The sequence below is a fragment of the Manis pentadactyla genome, chromosome 5 (genome assembly GCF_030020395.1).
Source record: "Manis pentadactyla isolate mManPen7 chromosome 5, mManPen7.hap1, whole genome shotgun sequence".
Classification (NCBI taxonomy): Eukaryota; Metazoa; Chordata; class Mammalia; order Pholidota; family Manidae; genus Manis; species Manis pentadactyla.
In genome coordinates, this window is record NC_080023.1 from 132043377 (window position 1) to 132070157 (window position 26781).

At 38.4% G+C, this 26781-nt stretch overlaps 1 protein-coding gene across 4 annotated transcripts in view; it reads right to left on the reverse strand.

Moving 5' to 3' along the window:
- The window catches only part of CFAP61 (cilia and flagella associated protein 61), a 406566-nt gene that overhangs the window by 283229 nt on the left and 96556 nt on the right, over nt 1-26781 (reverse strand). For all 4 annotated transcript variants that reach the window (XM_057502682.1, XM_057502680.1, XM_057502681.1 and 1 more), the window contains exon 8: nt 24651-24810. In XM_057502682.1, coding sequence (XP_057358665.1) covers nt 24651-24810 — 160 coding nt within the window. The remainder of the gene's footprint in view (nt 1-24650; nt 24811-26781) is intronic.

A 26781-nucleotide genomic window follows, 5' to 3' on the forward strand; every position in this document is an offset into this window, starting at 1 on the left:
GACAGAAAATAAATAGACAGAGGCACTGAACAACATATTAGTAGAGATGGACATAATGGACATCTACAGAACACTCGATCCAAAAGCAACAGGATACACATTCTTCTCAAGAGCACACGGAACATTTTCAACAATATATCATACACTAGGACACAAAAAGAACCTCAGGAAATTCAAAATGATTGAAATTGTACCCACCAGCCTCTCAGATCACAAACGTATGAAACTAGAAATAAATTATGCAAAGAAAAGAAAAAGCCCACAAACACACAGAGGCTTAAAAACATGCTCCTAAATAATCAATGGATCAATGACAAAATAAAAACAGAGATCAAGAAACATATGGAGACAAATGACAACAATAATTCAACAACGAAAAAAATCTGTGGGACACTGAGAAGGCCGTGCTAAGAGGGAAATATATTGCAATACAGGCCTACCTCAGGAAAGAAGAACAACCCCAAATGAACAGTCTAAATGCACAATTAAAGAAACTAGAAAAGAAAGAACAAATGAGTCCCAAAGTCAGTACAACGAAGGATATAACAAAGATTACAGCAAAAATGAACAGAATAGAGAAGAATAAAACAGTAGAAATAAACAATGAAAGCAGGAGCTGGTTCTTCAAGAAAATAAACAAAATAGATAAACCCTAGCTAGATTTATCAAGAAAAAAAGAGAGTCTACACACATAAACAGAATCAGAAATGAGAAAGGAAAAATCACTACGGACAACACAGAAATACAAAGAATTATGAGAGAATACTATAAAAAATTATACGGTAACAAACTGGATAACCTAGACGAAATGAGCCATTTTCTAGAAAAATGCAACCTTCCAAGGCTGACCCAGGAAGAAACAGGAAATCTGAATAGACCAATTACCAGAAAATAAATCAAATTGGTAATCAAAAAACTACATAAGAACAGAACTCCAGTACCAGATGGTTTCACTGCTGAATTTTATCAAACATTTAGTGAAGACCTAATACCATCCTCCTTAAAGATTTCCAAAAAGTAGAAGATGAGGGAATACCCTCAAACTCATTCTATGAGGCCAACATCACTATAATACCAAAACCAGGCAAAGACACCACAAAAAAAGAAAATAACACACTAATAATCCTGATGAACATAGATACAAAAATACTCACCAAAATATTAGCAAACTGAATTCAAAAATACATAAAAAAGATCATCCATCATGATTAAGTGGGATGCATCCCAGGGATGCAAGGTTGGTACAACATTCAAAAATCCATCAACATCATCCACTATATCAAGAAAAAGAAGGACAAAAACCACATGGTCATCTCCATAGATGCTGAAAAAGCATTTGACAAAATTCAACATCCATTCATAATAAAAACTCTCAACAAAATGGGCATAGAGGGCAAGTACCTCAACATAATAAAGGCCATATATGACAAACCCATAGCCAACATCATACTTGACAGCGAGAAGCTGAAAGATTTTCCTTTAAGATGGGGAACAAGACAAGGATGCTCACTCTCCCCACTTTTATTCAACATAGGTATGGAGGTCTTAGCCACGGCAATCAGACAACACAAAGAAATAAAAGGCATCTAGATTCACAAGGAAGAAGTTAAACTCTCCCTGTTTGCAGATGACACGATATTGTACATAAAAAACCCTACTAAAGTATCCAGTCCAAAACTATTAGATTTAATATCTGAATTCAGCAAAGTTGCAGGATACAAAATTAATATACAGAAATCTGTTGCATTCCTATACACTAATGATGAACTAGAAGAAAGAGAAATCAGGAAAACAATTCCATTCACAACTGCATCAAAAAGAAAAAAATACCTAGAAATTAACCTAACCAAGGAAGTGAAAGACCTATACCCTGGAAACTACAAGACACTCTTTAGAGAAATTAAAGAGGACACTTATAAATGGAAATTCATCCCATGCTCTTGGCTAGTAAGAATTAATACTGTCAAAATGCCCATTCAGCCTAAAGCAATCTACAGATTCAATGCAATCCCTATCAAAATACCAATAGCATTCTTCAATGAAGTAGAGCAAACAGTTCTAGAATTTATATGGAATGACAAAAGACCCCGAATACCCAAACCAATCCTGAGAAGGAAGAATAAACCAGGGGGAATTATGCTCCCTGACTTCACGCTCTACTATAAAGTCACAGTAATCAAGACAATTTGGTATTGGCACAAGAACAGAACCATAGACAAGTGAAACAGAATAGAGAGCCCAGATATTAACCCAAGCATATATGGTCAATTATTAGATGATAAAGGAGTCATGGATATACAATGGGGAAATGACAACCTCTTCAACAGCTGCTGTTGGCAAAACTGGACAGTTACATGTAAGAGAATGAAACTGGATTATTGTCTAACCCCATACAGAAAAGTAAACTCAAAATGGATCAAAGACCTGAATGTAAGTCATGAAACCATAAAACTCTTAGAAAAAAACATGGGCAAAAATCTCTTGGACATAAACATGAACAACTTCTTTATGAACATATCTCCCCGGGCAAGGGAAACAAAAGCAAAAATGAACAAGTGGGACTATATCAAAATAAAAAGCTTCTGTACAGCAAAGGACACCATCAGTAGAACAAAATGACATCCTACAATATGGGAGAATATATTCATAAATGACATATCTGATAAGAGGTTTTCATTGAAATTATATAAAGAGCTCACACACCTCAACAAACAAAAAGCAAATAAGCCAATTAAAAAATGGGCAGAGGAGCTGAACAGACACTTCTCCAACGAAGAAATTCAGGTGGCCAATAGACACATGAAAAGATCCTCCACATCACTAAACATAAGAGAAATGCAAATTAAACCACAATGAGATATCACCTCACACCAGGTAGGATGGCCACCATCCAAAAGACAAACAACAACAAGTGTTGGTAAGTATGTGGAAAAAGGGGAACCCTCCTACACTGCTGGTGGGAATGTAAATTAGTTCAACCATTGTGGAAAGCAGTATGGAGTTTCCTCAAAAAACTAAAAATAGAAATACCATTTGACCCAGGAATTCCACTCCTAGGAATTTATCCTAAGAATGCAGGAGTCCAGTCTGAAAAAGACATATGCACCCCTATGTTTATTGCAGCACTATTTACAATAGCCAAGAAATGGAAGCAACCTAAGTGTCCATCAGTAGATGAATGGATAAAGAAGATGTGGGACATCTATACAACGGAATATTATTCAGCCTTAAGAAGAAAACAAATCCTACCATTTGCAACAACATGGATGGAGCTAGAGGGTATCATGCTCAGTGGAATAAGCCAGGTGGAGAAAGACAAGTACCAAATGATTTCACTCATCTGTGGAGTATAAGAACAAAGAAAAAATTGAAGGAACAAAACAGCAGCAGAGTCATAGAATCCAAGAATGGACTAACAGTTACCAAAGGGAAAGGGACTGGGGACGGTGACTGGGAAGGGAAGGATAAGGGGGAATAAGGGCCATTATGACGAGCACACATAATGTAGCGGGGGTGGTGGATGGACATGGGAAAGGCAGTATATACAGAGAAGACAAGTAATGATTCTATAGCATCTTACTACGCTAATGGACAGTGACTGTAATTGGGTATGTTGGGGGGACTTGATAATAGAGGGATTCTAGTAACCATAATGTTGTTCAAGTAATTGTACAGTAATGATATCAAAATAAGAAAAATACATGTTCTGAGAGGTATAATGCAAATATTTTAGCAGAAATAGTATGTTCTGTAGACAAGTGTTTCATCAATATTTGGAATCTATGTTAAAAAAGAATAAAGTAAAACAGAAGGCAATCCAGGCATATGAAATGGTACCTTAGGAAGAGAGGTTAAAAGACCTGGGAGTATTTGATATACAAGTAAGACTTGATTTAGCCATTGTTTCTTGGCTCTGGTGCATAGATAGTGGTTGCAAATGTTTCCTACAGAAGAGAGAATCTGAGGTAAGAAGCAAACACAGACTCAATGAAAATAAATTTAAAGAAGAAACAGAGAAACATTTCCTGACAAGAGTGATTTTTTTTAATTTAAAAGGCAAGATTACTGTGTTTGATTTGGAGACGTTACGAAAATAATATTTTGAAAGGCCTTTTAAATTTATAGGAAGCAACTCTTTTCCAGGGTGATTTGGTTATAAGGGGGCTACACCAGTTATTCTTTTGAAAGCTCAAAATTCTGTTATATAAAATTAAGTTTCTCCCTGACAAGGGCACATCAAGCCCCACAGAAATTACACATGCTGCGCCCTGCATCAGAACAAGGTTCACAGGTCTGAACCTTGCAGGGTTCTTTCAAATCAGAGATTTCTGTTTCCCAGGTCAAACTGGCCTTCATGACAGACAAAAGTTTTATTTTTTGCCTTTTTTCATTTGAACTAGTAAATGTGGCAATACCAATGCAGCTGTGGAAACACATGCTATGCCCTATTTTGACTTATGCATCAAGAAAATTGCCAGCTCAACTCTGATTCCAAAGTCTTTATTGTGATGCTGCAGTGAACAAAAGACACAGCTTGGTTTGGAAACCCTGGGCTGGTCCAGCAGTGGGGCCAACTAGAAAAAAAATGTTCTGAGCCATTTTACTGCCACTAAAGGAAAATATTCATAAACTGTCAGACATACAGAATATCCTGACACATGTTCACTAAGTTTTCAGAGACTTAGCATTTAAGGGGATATTAGATCTCAGTATAATCTCCCACACAAGCAGAAAGCCCTTTCTTAAGCATCTATGACTGTTACCTTTACGAATTCTTTCAATATTCAGGAAATTTACTACTTCTAAACCAGTCTCTCTACTAAATGACAACAAAACCATTTACTAGATTTTCCTTATGCTAGGATACAAACTGTATCATTACATTTTGTTCCTATTGGTTCCAGTTTAATCCCAAGGTTGAATAGATAAAAACGAAATTTTTAAATGTGTGTAATAGGTTATATATGCAAAATGGGCAGTGTGAGGAAGTGGGGTTCCTATGGCCAGGATCCTCACTGAACTTAAACCACCTGATGATGTAACTGGCCTGTTGCTAGGCTACCGCTTCCACGCCTTTAGGCAATAAGCTATTATTGCACTATATATAGAGCTCAGCCCAGTACTCTGGGCAGAGGCAGAGATGCTAGTGCTCAACCTACCACTGGGAGAATAAGCTGAGTAATAAACCCTTTCACCCCAGAGAAACATTCTACTATCATTTCTTTGGTCACACTGAATCCTAGCGAACTTACTGGGGGCTGACACCCATTGGCAAGACAAGCAGCAAAAAAATGGGAACATATACAAGTTATTCAAGTAAAATGCAAATTGGATGTGCATAATTAAACTTTTTAAATCCAATGGCAACTTGGCCAAAATGATAAAGAACTTCGGGCTGATCATAGTATGTAAATAGGTAAAGAAAGAGGCCCACTGTTAGCTTAAGAATGTTGAGCCTTGACATTGTTCTACTTGGAAGTGTTAAGGTTGCTGTGAAATTGTAAGTTTCACAGCTGGTGGAAAAAGACCAGACTTTAAGTCAAGGATTTAAGAACAAGTGGTTTACTTAGAAGGTGATTCCAGGAAGCAGGGCAGGTAGGGTAGAGAGAAAAGAAGGGAAGGCAGCTTATAAACATGTATTATTGAACAGATTACCACTGTGGACAACTGGCTTAACCCATGGAGGAACTCTGGGAAACAGTAGGATTAATATTTCAAATTTATCCCACCTGAGGAGAGAGTGAGCCAGGTTATCGATACCATGACTCCTGCCAGCTGTGTAAAAATTACTTTTCATAGCTGGTAGGAAAAGCCTAGAACAGTAGTGCTTTGATGTGAGTTCCCATAGATGCAGACTTTGAGTCATGGATGTGAGTAAAATTATTCACTTGGGAGTTAATCGAGAAAGTAGGGGAGCAGGGATGTGAGGGAAGCAGAGGCTGCTCCTGGAGGTTAACTTCCAGGGACTCCCAGCCTACCTCCTGAGGTGAAGATTCCAGCAGACAGAAGTTGGAGTGCACACACGCACACACACACACAGAGAAGTCTGAGGGATACACAGATCTCTAGGAACTCATTAAAATGGTAACTCATTAAACAGATGATGGAAGTGAAAAAACTGATGATGTATCTAGTGTAACAGACCTACCACTGGAGTTTTCAGTCAAAGTCACCAAGATAAAAAAAGTCACCTTGCTGAACACACAATGGGGAAAAGATAGTCTACTCAATAAATAATGTTGGGAAAACTGGACAGTTAGATGCAAAAGAATGAAACTGGATCACTATCTTACACCACACACAAAAATAAACTCAAAATGGATGAAAGACCTAAATGTAAGACCTGAAACCATAAAACTCCTAGAAAAAAACATGGGCAGTAAACTCTTGGACATCAAATGTAGCAATTTTTTCTGGGTATGTCTCCACAGGCAAGGGAAACAAAAGCAAAACTAAACAAGTGGAACTACATCAAACTAAAAAGCTTCCGCACAGCAAAGAAAACAAACAACAAAATGAAAATAGGAAAATATATTTGCAAATTATATACCTGATAAGTGGATAATATCCAAAATATATAAAGAACTCATACAATTCAACACCAAAAAAATAACAATGTAATTAAAAAATGGAAATAGGACCCAAATTAATATTTCTCCAAAGAAGTCATACAGATAGTCAACAGACACATGCTCCACATCACTAATCATCAGGGAAATGCAAATGCAAACCACAATAAGGTATCACTTCATCCTAGTCAGAGTGACTAATACCAACAAGACAAGGAATAGTAAGTGTTGGTGATGTAAAGGAAAGAGAACCCATGTTCACTGTTGCTGGGAGTGTAAACTGGTACAACCACTACAGAAAACAGTATGCAGATTTTGCAAAAAACTAAAAATAGAAATACCATACGACACAGCAATTCAACTTCCGGGAATTTGCCTGAAAAAAAAAAACACTACTTGAGAAAGATAATATGCACTCCTATGTTTATCATGGCATTATTTACAATGACCAAAATATGGAAGCAATCTAAATGTACATCAATAGATTAATAATAAAAAAGCTATGTTGAGAGAGGATTAAAGATGGCAGTGTGAAGGGTGAGAAGGAGATCTCCTCCTAAAAACACATATAATACGAAAATATAATTAATGCAACTAATCGTGAAAGAGCAACAGGAAAGAAGGCTGTGCTAGACAGAATACACCTGGAGAAAAGAACAGACCTAATGAAAAAGGGTAATGTAGCAAAGCTATGACCCAGTGGGACACAAGCACTTCCCCCACTCCAGCTCACCAGTGGGAAGAAGAGAAATGGAGCAGGGAGGGAGTGGCCACCTGGGACAGCTGAACACCTAGCCCTGGAGTTCTGCTCTGGGAGCACTAACCTACATTGCATGGTGCTCCGGTGATTAGTGAGGTTGCAAAGCTAAGACAGGCAGAATACCTGGAGAGACTGAGATTCCAGCTGCTGTGGAAAACAGCGATCCGTATGTGGTGGCTCTGGGAGGGCACTCTGAGAGACTTCCTAACAGCGAGAGGGATGCTAAAAGGGCAAGGACTGACAAAAGTGTCCGTGTGCTCTATGCCCAGCAGGAAGGGAACTTTCAGGAGATTCAGGTGCTCCATTACCCTGGCTGGCTACCCAGCTCCAAGGTTCCCACCATGATGTGCAGCCTGATGTGCTTTCCTCCTGCTCACCCACACATTCTAGTAAAGTGGCAACACCTGCCCTGGTATCAGGACACCCAGAGGGAAGCCCCTCCTACAGCAGCTACAAACACAAAGAATAAAGGCATACACCTGTGTGTTTGGCCCACTGGTTCTGGCAGAGAAGACAGGCGCTGCAGCTGGGAAGCAAAAAGAGCTCTTTCCTCCACCTGGGAAACAGCATGGCTCCCCTACGAACTCCAACATCACTCCAGGGGCTGAGCAGCTCCAGAGAGTAGAGCCTTCTGGGCACTAGAGACACCACATACAAATATAAAATGTCAAAGGAACTTGGTTCAAATAACAATCTCACAAACACCAGAAAAAGGGGCACATGAGACTGAACTACTCAATCTTCCTGAAAGATATTTCAGAACAAAAATCATAAAGATGTTCTTGGAGGTAGAGAAAAAAATTCAAGAACCCAGGAATGAATTTAGGGCGGAGACCCAATCATTAAGGAACACAATGGAGGGTTTTAAAAGCTGAACAGATATGGTTGATGAGACAATAAATGAAATTGAAGACAAGAGAAATACAAAGAAGATGAGGCACAGAGAGAAAAAAGGATTTCTAGGAATGAAAGATATTGAGAGAACTGTGTGACCAATCTAAATAGAACAATATTCATATTAAAGGGGTACCAGAGGATGAAGAGAGAGAAAAAGGGATAGAAAGTATCATTGAGGAGGTAACTGCCAAAAACTTACCCAATCTGGGGAAAGAGAAAGTCTCTTAGGCCATGGAGGTGCACAGATCTCCCAACACAAGGGACCCAGGGAAGACAACACCAAGACATATAATAATTAAAATGGCAAAAATCGAGGATAAAGAAAGACTATTAAAAGCAGCCGGAATGAGAAAAAAGATCACGTATAATGGAAAATCCATCAGGCAATCATCAGACTTCTCAGCAGAAACCTTACATGCCAGAAGAGAGTGCCATGATATATTTAATGCAATGAAACAGAAGGGCTTCAAAACAAGAATACTCTATCTGGCAAGATTATCATTTAAATTTGAAGAAGAGATTAAACAATTTCCAGATAAGCAAAAGCTGAGAGAATTTACCTCCCACAAACTGTATCTAGAGTGTATTTTGGAGGAACTGCTATACATGGAAGTGTTCCTAAGGTTTAATAGCAGTCACCAGAGGTAATAAAACCACAGTAAAGAAAGCAGAACAGTTCATTACTAAGAAGATGAAAAATCAAATCAACTACCCAAAAGTTAGTCAAGGGATAGATAAAACAGTAAAGAATATGATACCTAACATATAAAGAAGGGAGGAGTAAGAAAACAGAGGGGTAAAAAAGAATTTTTAGATTGTGTTTGTAATAGTATACTGAGTTAAGTTAGTTTAGCTTGGTCTATTTTTTTTAAGGGTAAATGGTTACCAAAGGTTCAAGGGTAACTTCCTTACTATCTAAGAGTCAGGATTAGATAGCAAACCGAATTCAAAAATACATAAAAAAGATCATCCATCATAATTAAGTAGGATTTATACAAGGGGTGAAGGATGGTACAACATCTGAAAATCCATCAACATCATCCACCACATCAACAAAAAGGAAAAAAATCATATGCTCATCTCTACAGATGCTGAAAAAGCATTCAACAAAATTCAACATCCATTCATGATAAAAACTCTCAACAAAATGGGATAGAGGCCAAGGATATCAACATAATAAAAGCCATATATGACAAGCCCACAGCCAACTTCATACTTAACAGCGAGAAGCTGAAAGCCTTTCCTTTAAGATCAGGAACTAAACAAGGATGCCCACTCTCCCCACTTCTATTCAACACAGTACTGGAGGTCCTCGCCACGGCAATCAGACAACACAAAGAAATAAAAGGCATCCATATTGGTAAGAAGTTAAACTGGGGGAGCGGAGCCAAGATGGCGGCATGAGTAGAGAAGGGGTAATCTCCTCCCAAAACCACATATATCTATGAAAATATAACAAAGACAACTCTTCCTAGAATAAAGAACAGAGGACACAGGACAATATCCAGACCAGATCCGCACCTGAGAGAACAAAGCACATCATGAAGGGGGAAAGATACAAGCCCCGGCCCGGCGGGAGCCGAGAGCCCCTCCCACCAGCTCCCGGTAGGAGAAGAATAGGCAGAGCGGGAGGGAGACGGAGCCCAGGACTGCCAAACACCCAGTCCCAGCCATCCGGGCCAGAGCACAGACACAGTGCGTGCGCGGGGGGCCCTAGATACCAGGGAACCAGGGCAGCAAGAAGAGTGAGCAGGCACCGGAGGCCGGGCGCCGGAGGACATAAGAAAAGCGAGCAACCATTTTTTTTTTTTTTTTGCTGTTTTGTATTGGCGAGCGCTTTTTGGAAGTCTTAAAGGGATAGGGACCCCAATACTAGGGAAAAAGGGCAGCAAGACTGGGGAGCAGATGCCCGAGGCTGGCGCTGGAGAATAAAGAAAAATGAGTGGCCACTTATTTATTTCTTTTTATTTAAATTTTTTTTTTTTTTTTTTTGTGGTGGTTGTTTTGTTTTGGCAGGTGCTTTTTGGAAGTCTTAAAGGGGCAGGGCGGGACACTTAATCCAGAGGTAGGGAATCTGGGGATCTCTGGGCACCCTAAACCCTGGGCTGCAGGGAGCACGGAGGCCTCTTACGGAGATAAATAGCCTCCCAGCCGCTCCCCCTCCAACGTGACTCCACCACATTGGAGCAGCTGCCCGAACCAGGCCACGCCCACAGCAACAGCGGAATTTAACTCCATAGCAGCTGGGCAGGAAGCAGAAACCCTGTCTGCCCACAGCTGCCCAGCACAAGCCACTAGAGGTCGCTGTTCTCCCAGGAGAGGAGGGCCACCAACCACCAAGAAGGGAAGTTCTTCCAGCCGTCACTCTTCCCAGCTCTACAAACTATTCCTATCACCATGAAAAGGCAAAGCTACAGGCAGACAAAGATCACAGACACAACACCAGAGAAGGAGACACACATAACCAGTCTTCCTGAAAAAGAATTCAAAATAAGAATCATAAACATGCTGACAAAGATGAAGAGAAATACGCAAGAGATATGGGATGAAGTCTGGAGGGAGATCACAGATGCCAGAAAGGAGATTACAGAAATGAAACAAACTCTGGAAGGGTTTATAAGCAGAATGGATAGGATGCAAGAGGCAATTGATGGAATTGAAACCAGAGAACAGGAATGCATAGAAGCTGACATAGAGAGAGATAAAAGGACCTCCAGGAACGGAACAATATTAAGAGAACTGTGTGATAAATCCAAAAGGAACAATATCCATATTATAGGGGTACCAGAAGAAGAAGAGAGAGGAAAAGGGATGGAAAGTATCTTAGAAGAAATAATTGCTGAAAACGTCCCCAAACTGGGGGAGGAAATAATCGAACAGACCATGGAAATACACAGAACCCCCAACAGAAAGGATCCAAGGAGGAAAACACCAAGACACATAATAACTAAAATGGCAAAGATCAAGGACAAGGAAAGAGTTTTAAGGCAGGTAGAGAGAAAAAGGTCACCTAAAAAGGAAAACCCATCAGGCTAACATCAGACTTCTCGACAGAAACCCTACAGGCCAGGAGAATGGCATGATATATTTAATACAATGAAACAGAAGGGCCTTGAACCAAGGACACTGTATCCAGCATGACTATCATTCAAATATGATGGTGGGATTAAACAATTCCCAGACAAACAAAAGCTGAGGGAATTTGCTTCCCACAAACCACCTCTAAGAACATCTTACAGGGACTGCTCTAGATGGGAGCACTCCTAAAAAGAGCACAGCACAAAACACCCAACATATGAAGAATCGAGGAGGAGGAACAAGAAGGGAGAGAGAAAAGAATCTCCAGACAGTGTACATAACAGCTCAATAAGCGAGCTAAGTTAGGCACTAAGATACTAAAGAGGCTAACCTTGAACCTTTGGTAACCACGAATTTAAAGCCTGCCATGGCAGTAAGTCCATATCTTTCAATAGTCACCCTAAATGTTAATGGGCTGAATGCACCAATCAAAAGACATAGAGTAATAGAATGGATAAAAAAGCAAGACCCATATATGCTGCTTACAAGAAAGTCACCTCAAACCCAAAGACATGTACAGACTAAAAGTCCAAGGATGGAAAAACATATTTCAAGCAAACAACAGCGAGAAGAAAGCAGGGGTTGCAGTACTAATATCAGATAAAATGGACTTCAAAACAAAGAAAGTAACAAGAGATAAAGAAGGAGACTATATAATGATAAAGGGCTCAGTCCAACAAGAGGATATAACCATTCTAAATATATATGCTCCCAACACAGGAGCACCAGCATAAGTGAAACAAATACAAAAAGAACTAAAGGGGGAAATAGACTGCAATGCATTCATTCTAGAAGACTTCAACACACCACTCACCCCAAAGGATAGATCCATCGGACAGAAAATAAGGAAGGACACGGAAGCACTGAACAACATAGTAGAGCAGATGGACCTAATAGACATCTGTAGAACTCTACATCCAAAAGCAACAGGATATACATTCTTCTCAAGTACACATGGAACATTCTCGAGAATAGACCACATACTAAGCTACAAAAAGAGCCTCAGAAAATTCCAAAAGATTCAAATCCTACCAACCAACTTTTCAGACCACAAAGGCATAAAACTAGAAATAAACTGTACAAAGAAAGCAAAGAGGCTCACAAACACATGGAGGCTTAACAAAACGCTCCTAAATAATCAATGGATCAATGACCAAATCAAAATGGAGATCCAGCAATATATGGAAACAAACGACAACAACAACACCAAGCCCCAACTTCTGTGGGACACAGCAAAAACAGTCTTAACAGGAAAGTATATAGCAAATCAAGCATATTTAAAAAAGGAAGAACAATCCCAAATGAATGGTCTAATGTCACAATTATCGAAATTGGAAAAAGAAGAACAAATGAGGCCTAAGGTCAGCAAAAGGAGGGACATAATAAAGATCAGAGAAGAAATAAATAAAATTGAGAAGAATAAAACAATAGCAAAAATCAATGAAACCAAGAGCTGGTTCTTCGAGAAAATAAACAAACTAGATAAGCCTCTAGCCAGACTTATTAAGAACAAAAGAGAGTCAACACAAATCAACAGTATCAGAAATGAGAAAGGAAAAATCACGACGGACCCCACAGAAATAAAAAGAATTATTAGAGAATACTATGAAAACCTATATGCTAACAAGCTGGGAAACCTAGGAGAAATGGACAACTTCCTAGAAAAATACAACCTTCCAAGACTGACCCAGAAAGAAACAGAAAATCTAAACAGACCAATTACCAGCAACGAAATTGAAGTGGTAATCAAAAAACTACCAAAGAACAAAACCCCCGGGCCAGATGCATTTACCTCGGAATTTTATCAGACATACAGGGAAGACATGATACCCATTCTCCTTAAAGTTTTACAAAAAAATAGAGGAGGAGGGGATACTCCCAAACTCATCCTATGAAGCTAACATCACCCTAATACCAAAACAAGGCAAAGACCCCACCAAAAAAGAAAACTACAGACCAATATCCCTGAAGAACGTAGATGCAAAAATACTAAACAAAATATTAGCAAACCGAATTCAAAAATACATCAAAAGGATCATACACCATGACCAAGTGGGATTCATCCCAGGGATGCAAGGATGGTACAACATTCGAAAGTCCATCAATATCATCCACCACTTCAACAACAAGAAAGACAAAAACCGCATGATAATCTCCATTGATGCTGAAAAAGCATTTGACAAAGTTCAACATCCATTCATGACAAAAACTCTCAGGAAAATGGGAATAGAGGGCAAGTACCTCAACATAATAAAGTCCATCTATGATAAACCCACAGCCAACATTATATTGAACAGTGAGAAGCTGAAAGCATTTCCTCTGAGATCAGGAACTAGACAGGGATGCCCACTCTCTCCACTGTTATTTAACATAGTGCTGGAGGTCCTAGCCACAGCAATCAGACAAAACAAAAAAATACAAGGAATCCAGATTGGTAGAGAAGAAGTTAAACTGTCACTATTTGCAGATGACATGATACGGTACATAAAAAACCCTAAAGACTCCACCCCAAAACTACTAGAACTGATATCGGAATACAGCAAAGTTGCAGGATACAAAATCAATACACAGAAATCTGTGGCTTTCCTATACACTAACAATGAACCAACAGAAAGAGAAATAAGGAAAACAACTCCATTCACAATTGCATCAAAAAAATAAAATACCTAGGAATAAACCTAACCAAAGAAGTGAAAGATTTATACTCTGAAAACTACAAGTCACTCTTAAGAGAAATTAAAGGGGACACTAACAGATGGAAACTTATCCCATGCTCGTGGCTAGGAAGAATTACTATCGTCAAAATGGCCATCCTGCCCAAAGCAATATACAGATTTGATGCAATCCCTATGAAACTACCAGCAACATTCTTCAATGAACTGGAACAAATAATTCAGAAATTCATATGGAAACACCAAAGACCCAGAATAGCCAAAGCAATCCTGAGAAAGAAGAATAAAGTAGGGGGGATCTCACTCCCCAACTTCAAGCTCTACTATAAAGCCATAGTAATCAAGACAATTTGGTACTGGCACAAGAACAGAGACACAGACCAATGGAACAGACTGGAGAATCCAGACATTAACCCAGACATATACAGTCAATTAATATTTGATAAAGGAGCCATGGACATACAATGGCGAAATGACAGTCTCTTCAACAGATGGTGCTGGCAAAACTGGACAGCTACATGTAGGAGAATGAAACTGGACCATTGTCTAACCCCATATACAAAAGTAAACTCAAAATGGATCAAAGACCTGAATGTAAGTCATGAAACCATTAAACTCTTGGAAGAAAACATAGGCAAAAACCTCTTAGACATAAACATGAGTGACCTCTTCTGGAACATATATCCCCAGGCAAGGAAAACAACAGCAAAAATGAACAAGTGGGACTATATTAAGCTGAAAAGCTTCTGTACAGCAAAAGACACCATCAATAGAACAAAAAGGAACCCTACAGAATGGGAGAATATATTTGAAAATGACACATCCGATAAAGGCTTGACGTCCAGAATACATAAAGAGCTCACACGCCTCAACAAACAAAAAACAAATAACCCAATTAAAAAATGGGCAGAGGAACTGAACAGACAGTTCTCCAAAAAAGAAATACAGATGGCCAACAGACACATGAAAAGATGCTCCACATCGCTAATTAACAGAGAAATGCAAACTAAAACTACAATGAGGTATCACCTCACACCAGTAAGGATGGCTGCCATCCAAAAGACAAACAACAACAAATGTTGGCGAGGCTGTGAAGAAAGGGGAACCCTCCTACACTGCTGGTGGGAATGTAAATTAGTTCAACCATTCTGGAAAGCAGTATGGAGGTACATCAAAATGCTCAAAACAAACTTACCATTTGTCCCAGGAATTGCACTTCTAGGAATTTACCCTAAGAATGCAGCAATCAAGTATGAGAAAGATCAGTGCATCCCTATGTTTACTGCAGCACTATTTACAATAGCCAAGAATTGGAAGCAACCTAAATGTCCATCGATAGATGAATGGATAAAGAAGATGTGGTACATATACACAATGGAATACTACTCAGCCATAAGAAAAGAGCAAATCCTACCATTTGCAGCAACATGGATGGAGCTGGAGGGTATTATGCTCAGTGAAACAAGCCAAGCGGAGAAAGAGAAATACCAAATGATTTCACTCATCGGTGGAATATAAGAACAAAGGAAAACCTGAAGGAACAAAACAGCAGCAGAATCACAGAACTCAAGAATGGACTAACAGGTACCAAAGGGAAAGGGACTGGGGAGGATGGGTGGGTAGGGAGGGATAAGGGTGGGGGAGAAGTAGGGGGGTATTAAGATTACCATGCATGGGGGGTGGGAGAAAGGGGAGGGCTGTACAACACAGAAAAGGCAAGAAGTGATTCTACAACATTTTGCTATGCTGATGGACAGTGACTGTAAAGGGGTTTATAGGGGGGACCTGGTATAGGGGAGAGCCTAGTAAACATAATATTCTTCATGTAAGTGTAGATTAGTGATACCAAAAAAAAAAAAAAAAAGAAGGCAGTTCCTGTGTGGTAACCTCCAATGAGTTCTACACAAGGGTATAAAGGGCGTATAAAAGTGTAGGCAAAGGATCTGTTTGTGTTTATACAGAGGATCAAAGCCTAAGTGGGCTTTCCCGAAAATGAACTAAGATACAATATGAAAAAGAATTTCTAACATCAGCACTCTCTGGAAGACTCATGCCAGAAGATGACCATCAAAAAACCACAACAATGATCAACGCACTGCCACAGCAGTAGATGCACTCATCCACCAGTTCCTGGACTTGCCATGGGAACGAAGAAGGAGATATGTAAGCTGGCCTGTGCATACAGTAAAAAAACAAATTTGACTGGATCTATACTGTTGGAACTCAATCAAGAATTAGGAGAAGTGCAAATTGTAGTGCTCCAAAATCTCCACAACTACAGACTATTTACTGTTAAAAGAACATAAGGGATGTGAACATTCCCCAGGAATGGGTTGTTTTAATTTGTCTGATTTCTCTCAGACTGTTCATGTTCAGTTGGACAATATCCACCATATCATAGATAAGTTTTCACAAATGCCTAAGGTGCCTAACTGGTTTTCTTGGTTTCACTGGAGATGGCTGGTAATTACAGGTATGCTTTGGTTATGTAACTATACTCCTATTATGTTAATGTATGTGTGCAATTTAAATAGTAGCTTAAAACCCATACATGCTAAAGTTACTCTACAAGAAGATATGTCAAAGAAATAATCAATCTTCCCATGTTTTCTGCCGCCTGCTACTTCTATAGCTTTTCTTCTTCCTTCCTAATTACAGCCCTTAAATAGAATTCATGCCTCATATCAAATTTACCGAGTATCATAATTCTTCCAAGTAGTAAAGATACCTCAAGACAAATGCTGGGCATAGAAGCCACAGGGCATAAATATGCAAAGAAGTAAAAAGTTAACCATTTCAAACAATAAGGCTTCTCTCTCACTTACCAACTTTACATTTCCCTGTATGGCCCCAGAAGATGGCTGGTTAGCCAGAGATGGGTAAGATTCCTCAAGGGAGGAACAACCTAAAACAGGCACAGTCACAGGGGGGTCATCAGGTGAGAAATTGGGGATCAACAGAGGTGAGGCTTAGAACCTCGCCCCCCCTGTTCTGAGAGAAATCTTCTGCATATGTGGATGTTTTATTGCCCTTGTCTAGCTTGGATTAACACATAGTCTACAGGCACACACCTAATCATCTATATTTGCTCTCTTACAATACTAAACTGTGTTTTCTACCTTTATCTTGTATCTACCTACCACTTCAGCATTTTATTAAAAATAATAATAATAAAGGGAGAAATGTGGTATCCACATATAAATCAAGTATAAAAATCAAATGAGTATTCATATTTGAACTGTTTATAGTTCATAATGCATAAGCAAAACCGAAAGTTTCTGTGATGATTGCCCTTGTACTGTTCACCATGTAACTTATTCACTATGTACGAATTTGTTCTCCATGTAAGAACTTGTTCGTTATGCCTCAGAAGATTGGAGACTGACGAAAATTAGGCTTGTGGTGGATTAATGATTGTGCATTGAGCATTGACTCCCCTATACAGAATTTTATTGTTGTTAACAACCATTTGATCAATAAATATGAGAGATGCCCTCACACACACAAAAAAAAGTACACACTTCCAATTGTAAAATAAATAAGTAACTGGGATGTAATGTATAGCATAAGGATTATAGTCAAAATATTGTAACAACTTGGTATGGTGATAGCTGGTACCTAGAATTATCATGTATATAAATGTTGAATCACTATGTTGTACACCTGAAACTAATGTAATGTAATACTGTGTGTTAACTACCCTCCAATAAAAAATAATTATCTGCAAAAAAAAAAAAAAGAAGTTAAACTGTCCTTGTTTGCAGGTGACATGACATTGTACATAAAAAACCCTAAAGAATCTGCTCCAAAACTACTAGATAAAATATCTGAATTCAGCAAAGTTACAGGATACAAAATTAATACACAGAAATCTGTTGGTTCCCTATACACTAATGATGAACTAGCAGAAAGAGAAATCAGGAAAACAATTTCATTCACAATTACACCAAAAAGAAAAAAATACCTAGGAATAAACCTAACCAAGGAAGTGGAAGACCTATACCCTTAAAACTACAAGATACATATGAGAGAAATTAAATAAGACACCAATAAATGGGAACACATCCCATGTTCATGGACAGGTAATAAATACTGTCAAAATGGCATCCTGCCTAAAGAAATCTACAGATTCAATGCAATCCCTATCAAATATGAACAGCATTCTTCAACACATGAGAGGAAATCATTCTAAAATTCATATGGAACCACAAAAGACACCAAGTAGCCAAATCAATCCTGAGAAGCAAGAATAAAGTGGGGGGATTAAGCTCCCCAACTTCAAGTTCTACTACAAAGCCACAGTAATCAAGACAATTTGGTATTGGCACCAGAACAGACCCACAGACCAATGGAACAGACTAGAGAGCCCAGATATAAATGCAACCATATATGGTCAATTAATATTCAATAAAGGAGCTATGGACATACAATGGGGAAATGACAGTCTCTTCAACAGATGGTGCTGGCAAAACTGGACAGCTACATGTAAGAGAATGAAACTGGATCACTGTCTTACCACATACACAAAAGTAAACTCAAAATGGATCAAAGATCTGAATGTAAGTCATGAAATCATAAAACTCTTAGAAGGCAACATAGGCAAAAATTTCCTGAATATAAACATGAGCAACTTTTTCCTGAACATATCTCCTTGAGCAAGGGGAACAAAAGCAAAAATGACCAAATGGGTCTACATCAAGGTAAACCGCTTCTGTACACAAAGGACACCATCAGCAGAACAAAAAGGCATCCTACACTACAGCAGAATATATTTGTAAATGACATATCTGACAAGGGGTTAACATTAAAAAAATACAAAGAACTCACATGCCTCAACACCCAAAGAGCAAATAACCCGATTAAAAAATGGGCGGAGGATATGAACAGACAATTCTCCAAAGAAGAAATTCAGATGGCCAACAGAACATGAAAAGATGCCCCACATCACTAATTATTTGGGAAATGCAAATAAAAACCACAGTGAGATATCACCTCACACCAGTTAGGATGGCCAGTATCAAAAAGACTAAGAACAACAAATGCTGGCAAGGATGTGGAGAAAGGGGAACCCTCCTACACTGCTGGTGGTAATGTAAGCTAGTTTTACCACTGTGGAAAGCAATATGGAGGTTCCTCAAAACTAAAAATAGAAATACCATTTGACCTGGGAATTCCACTACTAGGAATTTACCCAAAGAATATAATTTCTCAGATTTAAAAAGACATATGCACCTCTATGTTTACTGCAGCACTATTTACAGTAGCCAAGATATGGAAGCAACCTAAGTGTCCATCAGTAGATGAATGTATAAAGAAGAGGTGGTACATATACACAATGGCATACTATTCCGCCATAAGAAAGAAACAAATACTACCATTTACAACATGGATGGAGCTGGAGGATATTATGCTCAGTGAAATAAGCCCGGTGGAGAAAGGCAAGTACCAAATGATTTCCCTCATCTGTGGAGCATAACAATGAAGCAAAACTGAAGGAACAAAACAGCAGACTTACAGACTCCAAAAAGGGACTAGCAGTTACCAAAAGGCAGGGTTGGGGGAGGGCATGTGGGGATAGAGGGAGAAGGGGTTTGAGGGGCACACATGGTTTGGGGGAATCATGGGGAAGACAGTGTAGCACAGAGAAGGCAAATAGTAACCCTGTGGCATCTTACTACACTGATGGGCAGTGACTGCAATGGGGTATGGGGGTGGAGACACGATAATATGGGTGAATGTAATACACACATTGTTTTCTCATGTGAAACCTTCAAAAGAATGTATTGTAGTAGATTGTACCCCATTGACAGTGTAGCACAGAGAAGACCAGTAGTGACTCTGTGTCATCTTACTACACTGATGGACAGTGACTTCAATGGGGCATGGAGGGGACTTGATAATATGGGTGAATGCAGTAGCCACAAAGTTTGTCATGTGAAACCTTCATAGGAGTGTATATCAATGAGACCTTAATTTAAAAAAAGCTATGTTACATATACACAATGGAATATTACTCAACCATAAAAAAGAGTGAAACCTTGACATTTGTGGTAACATGCATGAACCTAGAGGATCTTATGCTAAGTGAAATAAGACAAAGAAAGATAAATACCATGTGCTTTTACTTATATGTGGAATCTATAAAACAAAACAAATGAACAAACAAACAATACAGAAACAGACTCAGAGACAGAGAACAGGCTGGTGGTTGCCATAGGGCAGGGGTGGCATATGGGTTAAATAGGTGAAGAGAAAAAGAATTACTGAGAATGTTTGATATCTTGTTCTGGATGATAGTTACATGAGTGCATACACATGTCAAAATTCATCAAGCTTTATGAAGATCTACAAAGCTTTACCAAGATTTGTGCATTTTATTGTATGTACAATTTAAAATTTTTATTTATTTAAATTTAATTGGAAGGAAGGAAGGGAGGAAGAAACAGTACCTTGCCAAGCATAGAAGGCTGGTCGAGGTTCTGGGTCAGTCCCAAATGAGTTTAAAAACCTTGCATGAGACTGAGCAGGTATAAAAAGGAGGTAGTGTCACATTTCCTAGCTCTCCTATATCAAGTTATGAGGATAAAATGAGATGATATATACAAAAATCCTCTGACAGTTAAAACATACTAAACAAAATACATGGCATAAGGCCCCATGATGTATGCTTACTTAAAACAAGAATTTTGCTTCATATTTTAGAGAAATTATATTTCCTTTAACTTGAGACTTACATAAGAAAAAAAAAGAACAGGAGATCATAGCATATTTAGAATTTTCTCTGGAGACTCATTCTTTGTTATTATTGATAGGAAGGTGGCAGCAAAATGTGTTGATGACTCTCTTTTTCGATATAATGACATGCTGATGATTTGTGAATCCACCCATGAATTATTTGGAAGTCTATAATAGTGCTCCCTGGTGAGATTTCATAATCATCTGTGTCAGTGAATGTAAAGCTGGATTTTCAAAAATAAACAAGGCACAGAAGATAACAAGAGAAGTATTCTTATTCTTTCTATTTACTACTCTGTTCTAGGTCAACTAATTTTAAGTGAAAATACTAAAGGTAGCAAAGAGAAGTAGGACTTCTGTGAGCTGCAATATCTCTGTGGGCTTTTGTTAGACAGTGATATACTAGACCACGTGTGTTTCTTCGTCCAGGGTTCAGCCTAAATCTCAAAGTTTGTCCTAAAATTATACAATAGGAGTTTTCCATTCATTTATTTTTTTATTCTGATATTATTAATGTACAGTTACACGAGCAACATTATGGTTAGTAGATTCCCCCTAGTGTCAAGTCCCCACCACGTACCCCATTAATGTCACTGTCCATCAGCATAGTAAGATGCTATAGAATCACTACTTGTCTTCTCTGTGTTATACTGCCTTCCCCGTATCCCCTCCCCTACTACATTATGTGTGCTAATCATAATATCCCTTTTTCCCCCTTCTCCCTCCCTTCCCACCCATCCTCGCCAGTCCCTTTCCCTTTGGTAACTGTTAGTCTATTCTTGGATTCTGTGAGTCTGCTGATGTTTTGTTCCTTCAGTTTTTTCTTTGTTCTTACATTCCACAGATAAGTGAAATCATTTGATACTTGTCTTTCTCCACCTGGCTTATTTCATGGGGCATAATACCCTCTAGTTCCATCCATGTTGTTGCAAATGTAGGATTTGTTTTCTTCTTAAGGCAGAATAATATTCTGTTGTGTATATGTACCACATCTTATTTATCCATTTATCTGCTGATGGCCACTTAGGTTGCTTCCATTTCTTGGCTATTGTAAATAGTGCTGCAGTAAACATAGGGGTGCATATGTCTTTTTCAAACTGGGCTGCTGCATTCTTAGGGTAAATTCCTAGAAGTGGAATTCCTGGGTCAAATGGTATTTCTATTTTTAGTTTTTTGAGGAAACTCCATACTGCTTTCCACATTGGTTGAACTAATTTACATTCCCACCAGCAGTGTAGGAGGGTTCCCCTTTTTCCACATACTCACCAACACTTGTTGTTTGTCTTTTGGATGGTGGCCATCCTAACTGGTGTGAGGTGATATCTCATCGTGGTTTTAATTTGCATTTCTCTGATGAGTAGCGATGTGGAGCATCTTTTCATGTGCCTGTTGTCCATCTGAATTTCTTCTTTGGAGAAGTGTCTGTTCAGCTCCTCTGCCCATTTTTTAATTGGCTTATTTGCTTTTTGTGTATTGAGGTGTGTGAGCTCTTTATATAATTTCAATGTCAACCTCTTATCGGATATGTCATTTATGATATATTCTCCCATATTGTAGGATGTCATTTTGTTCTACTGATGGTGTCCTTTGCTGTACAGAAGCTTTTTAGCTTGATATAGTCCCACTTGCTCATTTTTGCTTTTGTTTCCCTTGCCCGGGGAGATATGTTCATAAAGAAGTTGTTCATGTTTATGTCCAAGAGATTTTTGCCCATGTTTTTTTCTAAGAGTTTTATGGTTTCATGACTTACATTCAGGTCTTTGATCCATTTTGAGTTTACTTTTCTGTATGGGGTTAGACAATAATCCAGTTTCATTCTCTTACATGTAGCTGTCCAGTTTTGCCAACAGCAGCTGTTGAAGAGGCTGTCATTTCCCCATTGTATATCCATGGCTACTTTATCATATATTAATTGACCATATATGATTGGGTTTATTTCTGGGCTCTCTAGTCTGTTCCATTGGTCTATGGGTCTGTTATGGTTCCAGTACCAAATTGTCTTGATTACTGTGGCTTTGTAGTAGAGTTTGAAGTCAGGGAGCATAATTCCCCTTGCTCTATTCTTCCATCTCAGGATTGCTTTGGCTATTCGGGATCTTCTGTGGTTCCATATAAATTTTAGAACTATTTACTCTAGTTCATTGAAGAATGTTGTAGGTATTTTGATAGGGATTGCATTGAATCTGTAGATTTCTTTAGTCAGGATGGCCATTTTGACAATATTAATTCTTCCTATCCATGTGTATGGGATGTGTTTCCATTTATTGGTGTCTTCTTTAATTTCTCTCATGAGTGTCTTGTAGTTTTCAGAGTATTAAGTCTTTCATTTCCTTTGTTAGGTTTATTCCTAGGTGTTTTATTCTTTTTGATGCAGTTATGAATGGAATTTTTTTCCTGATTTCTATTTCTATTTCACATTCATTTTATATATGGAACATCAGTAGCCTCAGAGCCACTCGGAAACACATTGGAAAGGACTGTATCTTTTCAACTTGTTTGTAATAGCAACAATAGTCACAGCAAAGAAAAACAAAAATTTTTTTCACGACTTATCTGTGCTTGGCACTGACCTAAGCTTACCATATAGATTCTAGTATTTAATCTTCCCAACAATTCTTTGCATTAGAAACTTTTTTTATGTCCACTTATACATGAGAAAATTAAGCCATAAAATCTATTTAATGCCACATTCAAGAATTTATGCATTTAAAAATGACAATGACAATTCTGAATTGTCTCATACTTCAAACTTCCTCCAGAACACTCCATTATCTGTTTGCTGAGGAGCATGGGTGAGCCAGCCTTTACTACTAAAAAATAATGACCTCAAATCTCTCTTTTGGGAAGAGTGTTGTCATCAGCACAAGAGGGAAACACCTCTCCCTCTATAGCTCTGCAAGTTCTCTGTAATGTGTATAAACATGCAAATGAACTCTGTACATCCAGGTACTTGATTTCCCATCCAGAGGATGAGACCAGCCAAATCAATACCTGCCATTGTTTAGACCAACAAGTCCTTTCCACCACCCACTGAATTCCTCTTCCTATTTCTGAACAGTCTTGATATATATAATCTGTCAGACATGAAAAAGCAGAGTAAATCTCAAACTTGGGAAGACTCAAGAAGGTAAAGGACCAATCAGAAGGAAGTAACAATCACTAACAGTGGTGATCAACATTTACTGAGTACTAATTTTGCTTAAGACAGTAAATAAAGCCCTTGACATGAGTAATCTCAGTGAAACTTCACGACTACCCTATGTGGGAGGTATTAATATTTTTATTTTACAAATGAAGAAACCCAGGTTTAGAAATGTGAATAAACACACCCTGCCTGCATCTGTCTGATTTAAGAACTGAAACACTTAAATGCAAAGTGGATGCAGTAAGACCTCATCAAAATACCACAGTTGAGATTATCTAATTTCACTTGGTAAAAATCCTGGTACAGGCAATATTTTAAAATCAATTTTATTATTTCATATGGCTAGAAATAAGCAAGTTAAAAAAGACTACTTGCAATACATTTAACACTACATAATAATTTTCCAAAGACATAAACACTAATTGCTGGGGTTAAAACCAAAGGCATATAGAATTTCTTGAGTTATTGACTTGAAAAATTCACCTACTATATAGTATATGGGTGAGTAAAATCCTAAAATACTACTGGCTATTTCACAGTGAACATTCTGAAGGCAGACATGAAATTAGGAAACCTTAAGCTGAAAGGCCACTGTCAAACTCTACCTGTGTGCTTTTCATGACCTGTGCTCATAGAGCTGTGCACAGGATCTGGTTAACCATGGGAACCATACCTCAAAGGGACTTGGAGAAAGATATAAAATGAGCCATCTAGTTCTATCACTTAGCAAGAAGCACAGCTATGTATAAGGCATTAATTTAATTCCTGATACATTCCTTTGATAGTCACTGTACCTTGACTTCCTTGAATGCTTAGCTCCTGTGGTGGTTCCAGAACATCATTGGGATGTGGGATGCAGAGTCCATGGAAGGGCCCCAAGTCAAAGCACTCATGCAGGAGATGCATATTCACTCTGGAGCACACACTCATGAAACCGACAGCCACGCCTTCCACCTGAAAACAGCCAAACCATCTCATTACTCCAACAGACCTCAAATGAGTTCTCGTCATGAAATTTCCGTGAGCCCACAGCATGGGGGCAGTGGTAGCTTGGCAGGCATTTTGAGAGATTTGAGGAAGCAGTGTCTTCCTTTTGTAGTATTAGTGTCCAACACAATACATGGCACACAGAACATGATCAAAAAAATGTCCAATGAATGACCATTAAAGCTCCTAAAATACTTGTAATTTCTTAAGAGGAATATCTTTTGGTTTTCAGAATACACTCCTTTCAATGATACCTGAGTTTATGCTAGTGTGGTGACTCTTGGAGAATAGGGGCTAGTTGTCTGAGGAACCAACCATGTGATTATGGGGTTGAAACTTTCAGTCCCATCCCCCGACCTCTAGGGAGGGAAGAAGGGCTAGAGATTGAGTTCAATCACATCGGCCAATGATATAATCAATCATTAACAGAACTACCATACAAACTACCATAAAAAACAAGATTCAGACATTTCCAGGTTGGTGAAGACATTAAGGTGTTGGGAAGTAGCATCCCCAACACCCTGATCTGTACATCTCTTGGCTGAGTTGTATACTTTATAATAAACCAGTAATAGTAAGTAAAGTGTTTTCCTGAGCTCTGTGAGCTGTTCTAGCAAATTATTGAACACAAGGAAAGGACTGTAGGAACTCCTTATTTATACTGAATTGGTTAGAAGTACAGGTGACAACTGGGGACTTGCAACTGGTGTCAAGTGGGGGCAGTCTTGTGGGCCTGACCTGTAGGGTCTGCATTAACTCCAGGCAGTGTCAGAACTGAACTGTAGGACACTATGTCAAGAATTGCTTAGTGTGGGCAAAACCCACACTAAGCATCAGAAGTGTGTGAGTGTGGTTAACAAGTTATCTTTTAATGAGGAAATAACTGATCTTCACCTGAAATATTTCACTGAAATATTATAACTTAACAACAAAATTTAATTCTATCATATTTCACACTGAGAGATGACTGTGACTGAAATTGTTTATTGTGTCCCTTCAATAATTCTGTATTCCATTCTTCTCTGCAAGCAAAGCATTAAAAATTTTTAAGAATGAGGACAATGCAGAGTTCTACAGTTAATCGCTTACTGTATTATTTTGCAATATATATCTCTATCAAATCATTATGTTGTATATCTTAAAGTTATACAATGTTATTTGTTGATTATATGTCAATAAAACTGAATAAAATAAAAGGAAATAAATTTCACATTAATAATTACTGTTGATTATTATGTGGGTGTTAAGCAAATTCTGGTTGATTGATTTGACTCTCACAGCTCTTATTAGAAATCACCATTTACTGGGTCCTATCCCACAAGTGTTCAGACTTTATTTCTTAAGAAAACCATTCCATGAAAGCAGTAGAGAAACTCAGCAATCATGGGCACTCCCTAGTCCCAAGGATGCAGCATCATCCCATGAATGCCAGTCAGAGGAAATGGTTTGTACCTTAACCTACCAAAGCAGAGAATTAAGCTGTAATAAAGCTTAGTCTTTTAAATGACACAGAGAAAAATTAGGTATTAAACTATTTGTTCACAAATATGTCATAGTTTAAAACCACTTGTTTTTAAATGTGTGTTTGAAAAATAAATGTGAGACTCCCTTTATTTTCTCCCTAATGCTGAAATACAAGAGGAATTTTATAAAATTAATTTTTTCCATACTTATTGTTTTCTTTACAGGCCCCTCCCAAAATGTTATTAGCTGTAATAGGCTGGATTTACATAACTGTTTATTAAGCCATTGATACTTCAATAAAAGTCCAAAATAAACATTTTAATTTTTTTCCCAAATAACAAGTGATTGTTTGTCTTGTTTGCACTTGTGAACAAAGGCTGCAGAGCCGCAGTTGTCTGGCTTCTCTGTAATTTTAGGCCCAGGACCCAGCAGACGCTGATTAACCAATCCATCTACCATATGTGCAGAAAGAGA